Source organism: Mytilus californianus, unplaced genomic scaffold (genome assembly GCF_021869535.1).
Source record: "Mytilus californianus isolate M0D057914Y unplaced genomic scaffold, xbMytCali1.0.p SCAF_8, whole genome shotgun sequence".
In the NCBI taxonomy this organism is placed as follows: domain Eukaryota; kingdom Metazoa; phylum Mollusca; class Bivalvia; order Mytilida; family Mytilidae; genus Mytilus; species Mytilus californianus.
In genome coordinates this window covers 106,858,654-106,874,852 of record NW_026262734.1, presented here as the reverse complement: position 1 = coordinate 106,874,852, position 16,199 = coordinate 106,858,654, and the positions used below count along the sequence as shown (strand labels likewise).

At 31.4% G+C, this 16,199-nt stretch overlaps 1 protein-coding gene and 1 long non-coding RNA gene across 2 annotated transcripts; one reads left to right on the top strand and one right to left on the bottom strand.

Annotated features, from left to right (window-relative positions):
- Positions 1-3,010: 3,010 nt before the first annotated feature.
- LOC127711521 (uncharacterized) lies at positions 3,011-13,396 on the top strand. Its single transcript, XR_007986776.1, has 3 exons — positions 3,011-3,561; positions 10,547-10,675; positions 11,275-13,396. It is a non-coding gene; the product is annotated as an uncharacterized LOC127711521 (long non-coding RNA).
- Positions 3,561-4,692, bottom strand: LOC127711520 (uncharacterized). The gene is made up of 2 exons (XM_052217602.1): positions 4,609-4,692; positions 3,561-4,244 (listed from the first exon to the last, which is right to left on the bottom strand). The coding sequence occupies exons 1-2, from the start codon at positions 4,621-4,623 to the stop codon at positions 3,675-3,677; spliced, it is 585 nt and encodes a 194-aa protein (XP_052073562.1). The 5' UTR covers positions 4,624-4,692; the 3' UTR covers positions 3,561-3,674.
- Positions 13,397-16,199: the final 2,803 nt, after the last annotated feature.

Genomic DNA, 16,199 nt, shown 5'->3' with positions numbered 1-16,199 from the left:
TGGAAGATAAATTCAATGTTAGTACTGCCCCTCGCACCCAAACAAATCATAACTGTAAAATATAAGGGCATAAACAGCAAACACAAGGACACATCCTACTGCTTCTACAAAGCACGAGCATATGAGAATTTGTAGATGTAGCTGTTTGTTATCTCATTAACGTATATCCCTTTTACTTATATCCATTACTTCCCTTTGTACAGTGGTGTAAACACCAACAATTATGTTTTAAGATAGATAGGGATTATTTACCATCCCCTGTCATTGTTGTGGATAGTAATATGTCACTAAGAGTACTTGTGAATCATTAAGGTTAAACCCTTATTTTGGGGCTTCTATTTTCTTTGTAAAGGTAGCATTTGCGTCATGTATATTTGTAAATATGAACATATTACATGACTTGCACATTTTGACACATTTACACGTCTCTGTATATTTATACTTTCTTACTAATCAAATCCAACTCATTTCTGCCTACATGCTACGCTATTCCGATTTTGAAATAAAAAATTAAAAATAGGCTTTCCTTCGTTAAAAATCATATAAGATTGCATAATATTACTATTGTTATTGAAATTCGCAGTTTCAGAATCTAATGCATTCTTGATAATGTTTTTACAACAGCGTACACCAAAAACGTAGTGATTTGATAGAAAGGGCTTAAACATTAGACATTCAACAAATGTACAGATGTTATATTTTAGACTCATACAATGAAGGTCCTTTAAATTACAAAACGGTGGATTGTTTCAAAACAAAAACGCAGCTATTCAATGCGATTTTAAAAATCTAACTCGTGGAACTGAAGATTTTTGCTGTTAAAAAAGATGTACACTGAAAATCGTCTTACAATATTCATTTCTTATTATTTGTTACCCAAACGTTGTGTTGTAAGCGCATCTTGTTAGAGGCAAATTCCAAAAGCATCAATTAAGCGCACTGAAATTGATATAACACTTGTATGCGATATTTTTTGTATTGCACGATGTTAATGCACTGTATTTGATTCAAATACTTTATCATAACTAATGCTTGACATCAATTAAGTTGTGTCGGAACCCAAGCCTCAGAAGACATTTATCTATTTGTTTAATGTGAAGGCTTATCCAAGGGAATGTTTAAACTGGTTTAATGGGATATCACAAGTTGAGCAGAAATTGCTGACCATTACGAAGCACTAGAGTTCATCATTGTTAATTTAGCTTGTTTTGGTGTCGTCCAATCTTTATTTTCTGTTAATTGATTTCAGGCATTTTGTTTGTCAGGTGTTTTTTTCACAGTGTTATCTAGATTTTTTCTATCACTTATATTTTTCAATTGCCCCCTTGGTATCGTCTCCGATTTTGCAGAATATTTAAAGCTGTAAGAGTCATCAATTTCTTTAATTTACTGCTATGTGAATACTATACATGTCAGTAGGATGTTATCATTTCTACTTGCCAATCATTGGCACCCCTGCTCAATCAAATTTATAACTTTCATTTTGCTTAAGTCATTTTCAATTGTTTGTTATGCGGTCTGCAATTGAAAGAAAAGTAATTGCATAACCCTTCCGTAGGTAGGCACAGACCATCATATAGAAATTTTTGCCCATCTATGTGACACTGCCGACGAAATAAGAGCTATTCATGACGGAGAGCAGGTATTACATATGATACCAAGTGTCTATACCAAGGTGAATCTATTATTGTCATATTTATGAAATTCTACTAAATTGGAATTACTTATGACACTTATACAATGTAAGCGTAATGCGGTATAATTGCATATAAAGCTAACAAGTTAAGGACTTATCTTTCAAATCTGTATAATGGTCTGAATAGACTTATTGATAAAGGTTATACTTATACCGTTGTTGTTGCCTCTCATTCTCTCTGTCATAAATAGAAATTCTCTAATTTATAGTTTAAAGTGATAATAAAATGTTTCATATGTTCTGTGAAGTCTGTTTTGGGCATTGCACAATATCATGTCTTCCTGCACTGTTTAATAAATGAAGTTATTCTTTCTGCAATGAAGTACAACAACCTATATTTAGTGTGGGATGACACGAGTTCGTATCAGCAGCTTTATTACCTTGAAATACAAATAAGGAGATGTGAAATGATTGCCGGTGAGACAACTATCTCGCAAGGACGAGGATGGTAATTGAGCTTGCTTTCAGCAACTTCGAGCATTCATTAATACGGTATAACCTTTTTGTTTGGTTGTTGATTTAAGCGTTATTTTAAAGGTAAGTGATTTTCTTGTTCTACTTTTCTAATATTTTCTTTAAAGTACGCTGTGTTAAGCTTTTGATCTAAAATAAAAAAAAGAGATATTTTCATCAAAAGTTAGAAACCTCTTCAGTATTTATTGTTCGTCATATTAATACTTTGCAATTTGGAGAATTCACAGCTTTTATATTCTCGGCACGATCCTGTCTGATGTTGAAGACTGTATGTTACCTTCAAGATATCTTTTAGGTATTTGTATCGTTATACATTGTATTCCTTCCTCATTGTTCATCTGCACACACATTTTTCTTAATCGTTTTACTTTAAGAATATGCCATACTTCGGACGGGTATGCAAAACTTGTTGAAATTGTGTAACTTTACCAAGTAAATTTATGTAACAAGAAAGTTTTCTTTACAGTGTAACTGTGTTTGTTAGTTTGCTTAACTCTGCAAAATTGATCTTGTAGGTGTCGACTGGTACAATTGGTTCTGGTTTCAAAAATATTTGAAATTCCCTGTAATATACTACTCTCATTTAAAAATAAAAAAAGTTACTTACAATGTATATTATGTATACATTATAAATTGTAAGTAAAATTTTCGTATACTTCTAAATATCATGCCAAATGTTTCAAGTATGTCTGTACACTATAGGTTCTCTCCTACAACTGATGCTTTCGAAATGAGGGAATACCACGTATGTATAATATGTAATTCTTTTTTTATCAGGCTATATGTATGCACTTGTAATAGCGCTTTTGCACAAGTATATAAAGCAGAATTATTATTTTAATTAATTTTATTAAAGAAAAGTAAACCCAAACAAATACAACAGTAAACAAAATTGTAGCAAAGCATCAAAAATAACAATACATTGTAAATTGTATAAAAATATACTATTTGAGAGTTTGAGCAAATTTATAATATTCTTTACATTACATTCACATTTTAAATACTTAATATTCAATACAAAAATATCACCCTGTTTCGTTGACAATTCAAACAGTAAACATGTATATTTCATTAACCATTGACACGAATGTTAAACAATTTATATCTAATACATTTGTAGAATCGTTTAAAAAAATAAAATATATAAAACCCCTTAGTACCAACTTAAATACATAATCAAATTGTGTTACAACATAAAAATAATAAAAATACACGCATTACATCCACTCATACATAATATAAAACGGCATTTCTTAAAACACTATCATTATGTTCACGGAAATAAATAACATATTATCGCATATATACTTTTAAACACGCAAAGGCAGTGACTAGCTTCAGTATGAGACTGTTTGATTGCGGACGGATATTGCACTCATCTTACCGTTGATGTGAGTATTTTTCAATTTAATATCATAAATATACAACCATTTCATATATGTCCGTAGGACATTACAATATTTTCCCAATAACTCTGGAAAGGATGTGTTGGATATCATGGACCTTACATTTCCTCTGGTCCATTAGCTGGAGGTCGGGCAGTGGTTATTTGTACATCATTTACGACTTCTCTTGGTTGTTCACATACGTAAGCTACTGGAATATAGGTATCTGTTACTTCATATTTGTAAAATCCATTTTCACAACCTGCTCTTTTTAATATCTGGATTTTCTGTTGAATTGGTGAACATTTTTGATCTCCAGAAGCATCTATACACTTAGTACATTTCGTAGTAGCTCTATATAGTTCATGTGGATATGTTTCAGCGCTGTACTGCGTTTTCTCTAAATACCATGGACATGATGTACGTACCATTAATGGAAGATTGGATCCTTTTAAAAATGTCGAAGGACAGCTGCTTTGAGCTTTATCGACTCCAAGATATACCAGTAGACCGAAATCTTTTTCCAGTGAGTCTTGTTTCCAACCTTCCGTGAAAAACAATGTCCTATAATCTACACCTCCATTTAAACTATCAAATTTGGTCTTCAAGTCTGTTGGATCTATGCATGTTGGGGCACTTTTGACATATGTGATACAGAATGAAATGTATAGTACAACAACTTTTAGGATCTGGAAATAAATGAAAAAAATGTTTAAAATTCACGACAATGAAATGTATGAACTGTTAATTTGTAGACCTTTTTTCAAACGTTTGGTTAAATATTTTAATTTGGTTATAACGTAAAATATCTTTTTTTTTATAAAGTAGGGCTATAAAGACAGAGCTAATATTGAAATTCAGTATTAATGTTAACGTTTATTTATTTTTGCAGTTTTAACTATTACTTCACATAATTATGTTGATATATAGTGCTATATTGCTACTCAATAAAATTTGAAAAAGAGGAAAACTTCGTTATAAAGATAATTATATCTTGAATAACCTTAGCAAAACTAGATGTTGCATTTCATACAATTAAGTATTGTTGCTTACATTGATAAAATTCATCTTGTATTTTTTTCTGGTGAACTTATTTAGGCTTCTTGTGTTCTTGTCTTACTTCTACTGTTATGTTCTAGACATCCTAAGACAAGAAATATATATATATTTTGAAAAAGGATGTATCTATTTTTAAATTTTAAATTAACCACTGAAAAGTAGTCGCGTATAGCAGGTGACTAGCCTCTGTGGGAAATTTGATTTTGTATTGTACAATAATACCATAAGAAATCACGCGGAAGTCCTCTGTTATCATTTCCTTATCTATTATTAGAAGGTCTTTAAAATTAGGTGATTTCCTCTCAGCAGTTTTATCGTTTAGTCAATTGAAATTGTTATTCCACAGTCAATTCACACATTTGTATTGATTTTGTGGTTTAAATTTTATTTACCTGTGATGTATGTTATCAGGAATATTAGATAGAAAAGGTATCTTTTATCAACATAAACAAATAGAATGTGTTACTATTGGACAATATTCAGGGATACTTTATACAACGATAAAGTTTTCTTTTTGTCCAAATTGATGCATTCTAACATTCTAACAAGTTTTAAAACAGACCTTCAAAAATTAGAAGATTTTAAAAGAAATTGTTATAGTTATAGAATCTGTAACCAATTAGCAGATTTTTAATAATTCTGTTATTATCATTAATATATGATTAAAAAAGGTATATTTGTTTTATAATTATGTATCTTAGTTGAAAGAATGTGGAATCAAAAAGGATAACAGATATTTTTCGTGTCAACTTTAAAAGACTTTCCGGCATCTTTTGAAACTTTTTGTACAATCCAGTGTATGCAAGTGTAATATATAAATACATACATAAAGTTTTGTAGAAGGCATGTTGTATGCATTGAAATATCCCTTGTGATGTGCCTATTGTAAAGATTTGATTGTTTGTTTGGTGGTGTTAAACTCCACTTTCAGCACCCTTGGCTGCATCACAGCAGCAAAGTTTTATTAGTAAATAAACACATTGGTGAAATATAGAAACAAAAGGTTTATATACAAATGAGAATTCCAGACTACATGAACGTTGCCGAAACAATTCGATATGTACATATAGAAAACTGCCGAAACAATATTTTACGATAATAAGTTTAAATCAAGTAAATGTTGATTTAGCTATTAAGTGACTATTGAAGCATATCTGTTTCACTATGATTCCGATTTTATCCTACCCACTTGAATTCATTATCTCAATGTATTACCTTTTCATCTCGTATTGCGTCCTTCTTTATTGTGTACTATCGACTTAAATTCTTAAATTTTGTAAACAACGTTTTAAACTTGGTAAAAAGACAGAGATATGGATCGGCTTGCAAATAAAATTGAGAATGGAAATAGGAAATGTGTCAAAGAGGCAACAACCCGACCAATGGGCAGAAAACAACCGAAGGCCGCCAATAGGTCTTCAACACAGCGAGAAAATCCCGCACCCGGAGGCGGGCTTCAGCTGGCCCCTAAACAAAATGTGTACCAGTTTAGTGAAAATGAACGTCACACTAAACTCCAAAACATACAAATGAACTTAAAAAGTATGTTTTGGTTGATCCTTGCAAATATTTATTTTCTTGAAACATATCATAACAGTCTATATCTGTCTAAAACAATATATTGCTTCTTGTGTAATCGATATTAAAACAATGATAGATAAAATATCTTAAGCAAGTGTGAAGTACATCTGATAATCATGATTGAGTATTTTTACTGGATAATCACAGAGTGAATTTGAAGATGAAGCATAAAATGCATAAGAAGGATTAAAAAATGTTCCCTATTCTTAATTGATATTACCACTATTATATAACAAACCTTTCTTAATAACATTAACGGTACCAACTTTGATGCACCAGATGAACATCTCGATAATAAATGTCTCTTCATTGATGCTCAGGCCAAAATATTTGAAAATATAAAACTTTTAAGAAATGAAGAGCTTATAAACCAAAAAGGACAAAGCAGGGAAAGGAATCAGAAATGAGGGAGATAAATTCCTTCTTTCAAAATAATTTTCCAAAAATTGAAGAATTAATTGAATAAATTGACTCTCCGTTTATAAATTTATAAAGTATTAAAAGCCATGGTTTCAATTCCGTCAAGCAAAGTTGACCTAAGATTGATTTGGCTATGATTTAGGTCCTTTTTTGGTCATGAAGATATTCAGCAGTTTCGTTTTTTATACATCCTTGTCTTTTAAATATTTGGCTTCAAGCAACGCTGATGGGGGCAAATGGAGAAAAACGCTTCGGAAGCATGCAATTTATGTAAAAAAAAAAAAAAAAAAAAAAAAAAATCAACTCATCGAAGATACAAGTTATCTTGGTATTAATATTGATTCACTCATAGGGTCTTTGCATCGAAAATTAACACATTTATTCTACCAGTTGTTGGCATGATACGGGTTATGCTCTTCTCATAAATTTTATGATGGTATGGTACTAAATCCCTAACTGGAGGGATCGTGCTTGATTTTCATATGATGAAGACATAATCTTTCAATAAGTTTAATTGAGGTTTGGAGCTGGCATGTCATTAACTACTAGTAGTCATGTGTTAATTTATATATCATTGTCATTTTGCTTAGTTTCTTTTGTTACATATTCTGACACCGGACTTCTTTTAAACTGAGTTTTACTGTGCGTATTGCTGTGTGTTTGTTTATTCTACATTGGCTTGAGGTATAGGGGATGGTTGAGATCTCACAAAACATGTTCAACCCTGCCGCATTTTTGCGCCTGTCCCAAGTCAGGAGCCTCTGGCCTTTGCTAGTCTTGTGTATCGGAGTTTAGTGTGACGTCCATTTTCATTGAACTAGTACACATTTTTGTGTAGGGGCCAGCTGAAACCCGCCTCCAGGTGCGGGATTTTCTCGCTGTGTTGGAGACCCATTGGCGGCCTTCGGCTGTTTTCTGCTCTTTTGTCGGGTTGTTGTCTCTTTGACACATTTCCCATTTCCATTCTCAATTTTAAGAGTTATAATTTTGTACGCCAGATACGCGTCTCGTCTACAAAGACTGATCAGTGACGCTTTTTATTTTGTAAGCCTGGCATATTCAAAAGTGTTGCGTCTAAAGTAGCATGATTCTTATTGATATTTTTTCTTATATAGAAATAAGAAGACGGCGCCATAGGGTGTTGCTGCCAATGAAACATATATTCAGCGATCAAATGACGTAGATTTATTAATGCAATTCCCTCAGTTTTTGTTGTTTGCTTTGATTTGTTTTTTTCTGAAGGGATTTGTGAGATGTGAACATCGGTAAACTACAGTTGCCTCTAATTCATATTTTATAATTTTCGTTGATATAATACGAATTCTGCTTAATTTTGTAAATTAGTTTGAATACATTTATATTTTGAGTTCAACCCATTGTTAGCTTTTTCATTTTTGTTATGGAAGTGATAATTATTACCACAAAATTTTGATACTAATTCCTCATGAAATTAATAGATGTAACACATTTTATGCATGATGAAAATAAACGTATTACACACTTCATAGAATAGATGTGTAAGTTCGTTTTCTTGCATAATAATAGAAGGTTATGTTCAACATGTTTTATTTGTTCCTCTTCCGTCATTTGAATGTAAATTTTCACTGAAAAAATCTTGTATTCGACAGTGAAATTAAATTTCGTCATTTAAAAATACACAAAATGTGTTCAAGGAAGGGGAGTCGTTATAAACCCCTTTTGGAATGCATTGCTGTTAAAAATTTAAAATAAAACATGCTTTAACAATTTATTTATTTCCGTGTTATAAGATACATTTTTAATGTCTTCAATCTGGCCATGCTTTCTTCTATTTTGATGATAATTGTCAAATGGGCACTCAAAATTTACACAAAATTAAATTTATGAGAAATATTTTGAAGGTCAAAAGACTTAGTCTATATGACCAATTGAATATACCATTAATTTAGGTTAATACAGGGTAATCATTTCTTTTTTTTATAATTTGCTGAATTCATTAGACTTGAAAACAGTAGTGATCTTCATGTTTTGATCTGATTTTGTATAGTAGGAACTATTTTCATTTACATTGTAAACTTCTCTAAATATTTCATATCTGATTTTACATTTCCGGTTTATCCCGTACCAGTGTTTTAAAATACTTTTCATGTAGATTAAAGGTCAAGGTTAAAAAATTATATAATAGTTTAAAGATAGATTAACTGATATATCTAAGACTATCAAGATATAACTTTATAAAACCGAATCTCACTTCATAACAAATGATTTGTTAAGAGCAATTATTTGGCTCCAAAAATTAAGAAAATAAAAAAAAATCATCCAATACTTTAAAATTATTGTAATGCTAAATGAACGTCTTGATGAAATTTGCACATGCAGTACAGAGAGGTCACTGTGATGACACTATGAAGCCTAAATACCAATATGTAAGTCAAAATTCAAAACTATGAATACTGATACTTGTCAGACTAATATTTTATAAACATTTGAGGGATGATATTTGGTAGAAGTCTTATCATACCTTTTTCTTTTCTCTTGACATCACATGATATGCAATTCATATTAATTCAAATCTTTATACGTTAGTGTTTTTTTTTTAATTTTATGTATCATTGCAGTGCTTTAAATATCTTAAATAGCTTAATCTTCAGTTTAAAAAATAAAAACAAAATGTATCGTAAATTAGTGTTATAAATAATATGATAGTGAAGAATTTCAATACGCTACACTTAGAATACATTATACTTCTACATAGCCTATCTTCATCAAGAACGGACGGATAAACGATTGCCTGTTTACGTACTGACATCCATTTGTGAAAAAAATGTAAAGCACTTAATAGAAACTGAGGCCAGAAAGCGCAATAGCAAGAAGAAGGGACTGTAAAAACAAGATAGACATTCCTGTTAAACAAATGTTCGATGAACTAAAAAAAAAAAAAAAAAAACCAAAACAAAAAAATCAAACCAAAAAATCATAGTGTAGCAAACTTAAGGCATAAGTAAATAGAAACGAATTAAAATGAAGAGAAATAACTTTTAATCAGGATAGGCTTATCCTCAAATAATTTATTAGTTAAGATAAACAATAATCTGTCTATAATGGTATTACCTAAATATATGGTTTTGCCCAGACCGGGTACATTTGTAATTAAGACAAATGGGAAGAGAAGAACTACACTACCACATAAATTTTATAACACAGTGGTCGCATATTTCTGTGCGTAAATATGCAAAACTGTTTATAATTAATTGTAAGCTCCTTACATTTAATGACCTCCTGGAGTGTTATTGTGAAGTACTTCCCTATTGAGTGTAATTATTATTAATAACAAATGGCTGTACAACTAATTTCCCTTTAAATCATTGAAAGAAATTATCGATGTAGATGGATCATTGGTTTCATGTTCTCCTTAATTTAACTGTCGAACATAAAAAGATTACAATGTATGACAACGTTTGAATGAAGAGTAAAACACTCCGGGGGATCTGAATTTAAATGAATTTCAACAGATTTGACTTTATGTATCAGTGTGCTTTCCTTCTTCTTTACCTAGTACGTAGACGTTAAAAGGTCCGAATCAGACACATGGTATATATACATATGTTTAAAAAGATCCGAATCAGACACATGGTATATATACATATTTTTAAAAAGGTCCGAATCATACACATGGTATATATACATATGTTTAAAAAGTAAATTTTAATATATTTTATTTATTTAGCAGGCTTTGTCGTAGTGACATGGGAACGTGTTTGTATTATTTATTAATATACAATACTCATGATTCAGGAAATCGAACCTTACAAGGGTATCACCACCCTGTAGCAAGTACTTCGGTGCTGGCATGAAAATACGGATATTGTTTAATTGAAACTTGGTGTTATAAAATCTTTAAAATCAAGAAATATTTCTTTCTCATACAAATCTCTATTTATTTTCCGTATAGGTCCGTTTTGGTTTGACCAGCTCTTCCGTGTTTGCATTGCATAAGGTTTAGGGTTTTGATATATGTTGGCCTCGAGCATCACTGAAGAGACATCAATTGTCCAGATTCGAGTCTAGGGCATTTAACTTGGTAGGTTAATGTTATCATTACCAAGTATACGTAGTAGTGGACGAAGTATCTTCGGTTTGTTAAAGAAATAACCTGTCATAATTAAAAATAATCATTTGTCAAATCAGCAATAACACAAAACAGGTATCCCTTCTTATTTGCATTAGAAAAATAATCGCCCAAAAAATTGGGAAATTACTTAGAATTTAAAAATTCTTAATCATCCGCAAAATTAAAAAAAAAAACAAAGAAAAACCCGAAAAAACAAATCTAAAACAGTACAAATTCAGATAATACAAAAGGCAATTGTGTAAAAGTAAAACATCAATCTATAAGAGGACGACAAAAAACCCTCAAATAGACTCTGGATATGTAAAATGTATGATGCATACCACGAGATGTAGCTTATATTTTCATATAGGAAACAACAACTAGATGCCTCAAAAAGATATATATAATAAACACTTATGTTTTACATTTTATTAATGTTGTAATATAATTTCTGTTTCTGTTTTAAATTACAACATGTTCAACTTTTAAGATAGAAAACACAATTTGCAGAGTATAACTGGAGATGTAACATAGCTTATCTAATCCTGCGCATTTGTTCCTTATTTCAGGATGTGATGAAATGTACAAAGATGTGGTATCATCAGCTCAGTTTTCAGTGATTCGGTACTTACATGAGTTATAACATACTTTACGTATAGATGAGTTTTATTCGCCATTAATTAATTGAAAACATAAATTAAAAAGAAATAAAGTTACCCTCAGGTAAAGTCGACCTTAGACTCGGCTATTGTCTAAGCTACATGGTGCATAAAGCTCATCTAGTATTCAAATAATACATCTAACTTTTAGACCTTTGGGTTTGAGCTTTCCAGATGAAGGCACTTTTGTAAATCTAGAAAAGCGTATTGGACGCACAACATTTATAAAGTGTAAATTTATTATTTGGACTTGTGTTACTTTGACAAATTAAAAAGTTACAGCACTTACATGTATTAAAAAAAAGCAATAATAGATAAAAAAAAAAAATGCTTTCACCTTCAGATTATATATTTTGGCCAACAAATACTATCATTAATAATTATACTTTAGTGGTTTTGAAAACTGTAAATAGTGTCTATCAATGGACAACCGTCTAGCAACACAATACAATCAATGATCAGAATAATTGATTAAAAGTAGATTTGCGGTATTTGTCAGTGAGATAGCTATCTAAAGACAAACCCTCACCTTCTCAAAAACCAATATGTCAAAATACATTCGTCAACAATAGATAGGTGTGTACCCATTTCTGTTGAACCTCCGAACTGAGTTCTTGCGATTTGATCGTTTTGTTTTACTTTGATGTGTGTATATTACATGTTTGATTTTTTTGCCAGATTTCTTTTATTGACAATACTCTATGGCTTTGTTTTTCAATTCACAGTTGTGGTTTGATCATCAGTTTGCAAAGAACTTTGCTCAAACCGGGGCTATGGGACGTCTTGCAGTGAAGTGAGAGTTTGTTTGCTCCTTGTTGAAGGACTGAGGCACTGTGACTTTGAGATAAAGCAATAAAAGCCCTGTTTCATTATTTTTTTGTGTTTTTTTTTTCGGTGCACATACTGATTTTGTGTCATTGATGGATACCCCATTTCCTTATTTTTCCCATTAAGGTGTAAATTCGGAAATGTTTGCTATGTTATATTTGTACTTAAATTCAGTTATCACGGTGCGCTGTACCCTATATGTTTTGTTTGGTTATTAGTGAGTTTACGTATACATTTATACCATAATCTCATTGGTGGTTACTGAACCTTTAAATTTGACGTAACGAGTCTTTTTCAATTTGGATCCAAGGAGGAAGGCAGGAGACAATTGAACTCCAATATAAAACCAAAAACCCGCCATTCCTCCCAGTAAATTGATTATTTTGTAAATATAAACAAGTGTGGACACAGATTTGTGTGATTTGATGGGCCAATTTTTGTAATGATTTATGCGGGGATTAATTGTGCAGAATGTCCGTATGTGCACATGCCATTTAAAATTAAGCGTTTTGTTGTGTTTGGTTTGCAAATGTGGACACTGTTTTACATCGAAATAGAAACAGATACTTGGAGAAGTTAAAACAAAGAAAGACATCTCTCAGAAGAAACACTTGAGAATTTCAGTAAATATATTTGTTGCTGATATTGAACATGCAATTCTTGTAAATATATTTAGAATTAGAAACTGCTTTGGTTTATGTTATCTTTTCAGGTGATGCATGAGTTGACATTTCTGGAAGCCTACGTGTATTTTGCGAAATGGACAGATGAAGAATTCCGCTTGATGTTAAAAGAATTGTCGTCAAAGAATGACTTACAATTGTACTCGGATTGCATAATTCGCTGCATCAAAAAAACATTTCGTTTTATAAATAGTATCATTCACTACAGATGAACAATGTCAGGGTTTTGATCCCTCAACTGTGTTCCCACGGTGATCCAAATTTTTCGAATCTTATATTCAGTTACCACAATCTGTGGTAGTCATTTATATATATATATATTTGATAGTACGGTTGCCATAATCAGCGATATGCCGGTAACCTCATATTTTCAGATATACAAGTGACAGTTAAATTGCCAGCGATCTGCGGCACATACATACATTTATATTAAGATTACTTACATACAATATGTATAAATTTAAATAATATTAAAGGCTGTGGCCAAATACTGCCAATTTGTTGTTGGGTTTTAACAAGCATCTGGGATAACCACAGTTACGACTGGATATGTTCGAAATCATACAAAATGGCATATAAGATATTAACAACATTATTTGTATGCAGCATTTCCTGAAATCGCAATGATTAATTACGTATGTTTGTCTGTTGTTTTACAATAGCAATGATAAATGCACGCAAATATTTCTGAATTTAAAAGAGAGGCGAAAGATATCAAAATGATAATCAGCCTAAAGTCATAACAAACTGACAAAACCATGGCGAAATCGAAAAAAGATCATACTAAAGACTGACCAACACAAAACCCACCAAACACCTACGTGCTCTGGAATGGTACGCAGATCCTGCTCCACACTTGGCAGCCGTCGTGTTGCTCATGTAAGTACAAACCCATATAAAGTATTCATATTGACTTATCGAGATTTATATACTATGCTAACTAATGTTGCTTTCAATTTTTATATTTGAAATGCATATGATTAAAAGGTCACCCAATTCGTTTGTTTAAGTTTTCATAATTTCAGGTAAATTGTAATTTCAGTGGAAAACAAAAACATGGTATTCATGTTCCGTTGAAGGGTGTATAGACGTAAAACATAATTTCGTTAAAAAACAAGAACAGAATGATTCACAAATTAAAATACTTAGATTCACATTTGCTGACTGCCAAGAATAAAACAAATGTTAAAAACGATTTCATATGAATTTAGTAATTGCTTTGGAGTTTTGGTGAAAAAGGATTATCAGACAAAAGTTAGAAAGTTTTTAACCGATATAACCAAAATAATGCAGAAACTGACCAGTAAAATATTTATTTATTTAACTTTACAAGTCTTAACTTTATTGATAGGTTTCTGCTTTACATTTTGTAGGTCAAAGGCAAACTGACAACACTATAACAATAAACGAAAGACGACGACAAAACAAAAAAGTTCACAAAACACTACACAGAATAAAATTTTGTGAGCAAAAAGTAGTGTTGTTTTGAAAATCAGAAAAACATATCAGTCACTGCTATAAATCTTTCATTTTAACAAAATAGCTTGTACATGTATACCAATAACATTAAACACTAAAACTACGTTATAGAAAATATAAATATTGGTATTTCGTCATTTTATATCAATGCAAATGCACTGAAAAGTACTGTGGTTTTATTCTTTTGTTATTGTTTACATAACGTAATACTATAACATTTTTGTAATCCGGATAGTTACTGGACAAACAAAGGATTATTATCAAATACACAAGCAATGGTATCATAGCGTTTTAATAACTTTCTTACAATTGTGTATCCGTGTACTATATAAGGTATGCTATAAACAAAGGTCAAAGACATACACAAACAAATCACCGACAAATAATAAAATATTTCGCAAAATTAGTCAACCAGCGATAGCACAGCACTACAGTTTTTCTAAGACTCTTCCTAATTTGAAGATACACAGCTAATATACCCATTTTGCAATAGAATATTCGTCTCACAGATGCCAACGGATATGTTCCAATTGTCGTAGCTACAATCCAGTCCCCTTTTCCCCGAATGTGACCTACCGGATTAGACTTATCATGGGTTTGTACTAACATGAGCAACACGATGGGTGCCACATGTGGAGCAGGAACTGCTTACCCTCCCGGAGCACCTGAGATCACCCCAGATTTTGGCGGGTTCGTGTTGCTCAGTCTTTTGTTTTCTATATTTTGTTTTGTGTACTGTTGGTCTCTTTCTTCCTTAGCCATGGTGTTGTAAGTTTATCTTCGACTAATGAGTTTGAATGTCCCTTTGGTATCTTTCGCCTCTCTTTTGCAGTTTTTCTCCATTTGTTATCTATGAGTGCATGTGTATATTTTGTCACGTAAAACATCTGATGATATTTTACCATTTCTTGACATTAGAAATTGGTTATATTCTCTTGCAAGGTTTTAAAATGTTTATATATATATATTTGACTTCCCAGACGTTCGTGGTCGATTGTACTTAAGATAATAGTATATAAGAGAGGCACGTGAGGTTACAATGTATTACGAAGGCAAGAGTGGTTACCATTGAAATCTCTTTTATTAAGTTAAAGATTTACTATCAATTGACAAAAAATGATATTAAAACAAAGATTTGTGTTCTTGATTAATGTGAATACAGTGAGTTTTAATGACTTTGTTCGTCGAAAATAACCTTTGTCTTTACGTCGTTTGTCTTTTTGGCAATGGTATTATTGTCTGCCTTTATGGAAAAGATGAAAAGATATCATTTTTACCCCCCACCCCGAAGCACCTGGGATCACCCCAGTTTTTGGAGGGCTTCGTGTTGCTTAGTCTTTAGTTTTTCTATTTTGTGTTTGTGTACTATTTTTTGTCTGTTCATCTTTTTCTTTTTTAGTCATGTCATTGTCATTTTATTTTCGATATATGAGTATGAATGTCCCTCTTTTAATTGTCCCCTGGTAATTTCCCCCTCTATTTTGTACATCATGTCTATAAATATAGCTTTCATAATCTAATAGATATCTTCTTTTGTAATTCATTAAGAATATATCTCATTTAGCAAAACATATTTATTTAGAATCAATATAATTTCTAATGCATCCATTCGATTAAAGAGATTTTAATATTCAAACTCTGTTGATTGAAAACCAAATTATATGATATTCATGCGTGCAACACGTGTTTTGTCCTGGAATAACTTTCAACAATTTGAAAGTCTAACAAAAAACCCTTTGAAAGCATAAAATTCAAAAGAGCTAAAATGTGACAGCGAACTATTGCAAAGATCAACTTTGCCTGATGTAGGTTCACGTTAGTTGTAGAACAATTTCATTATTTCAT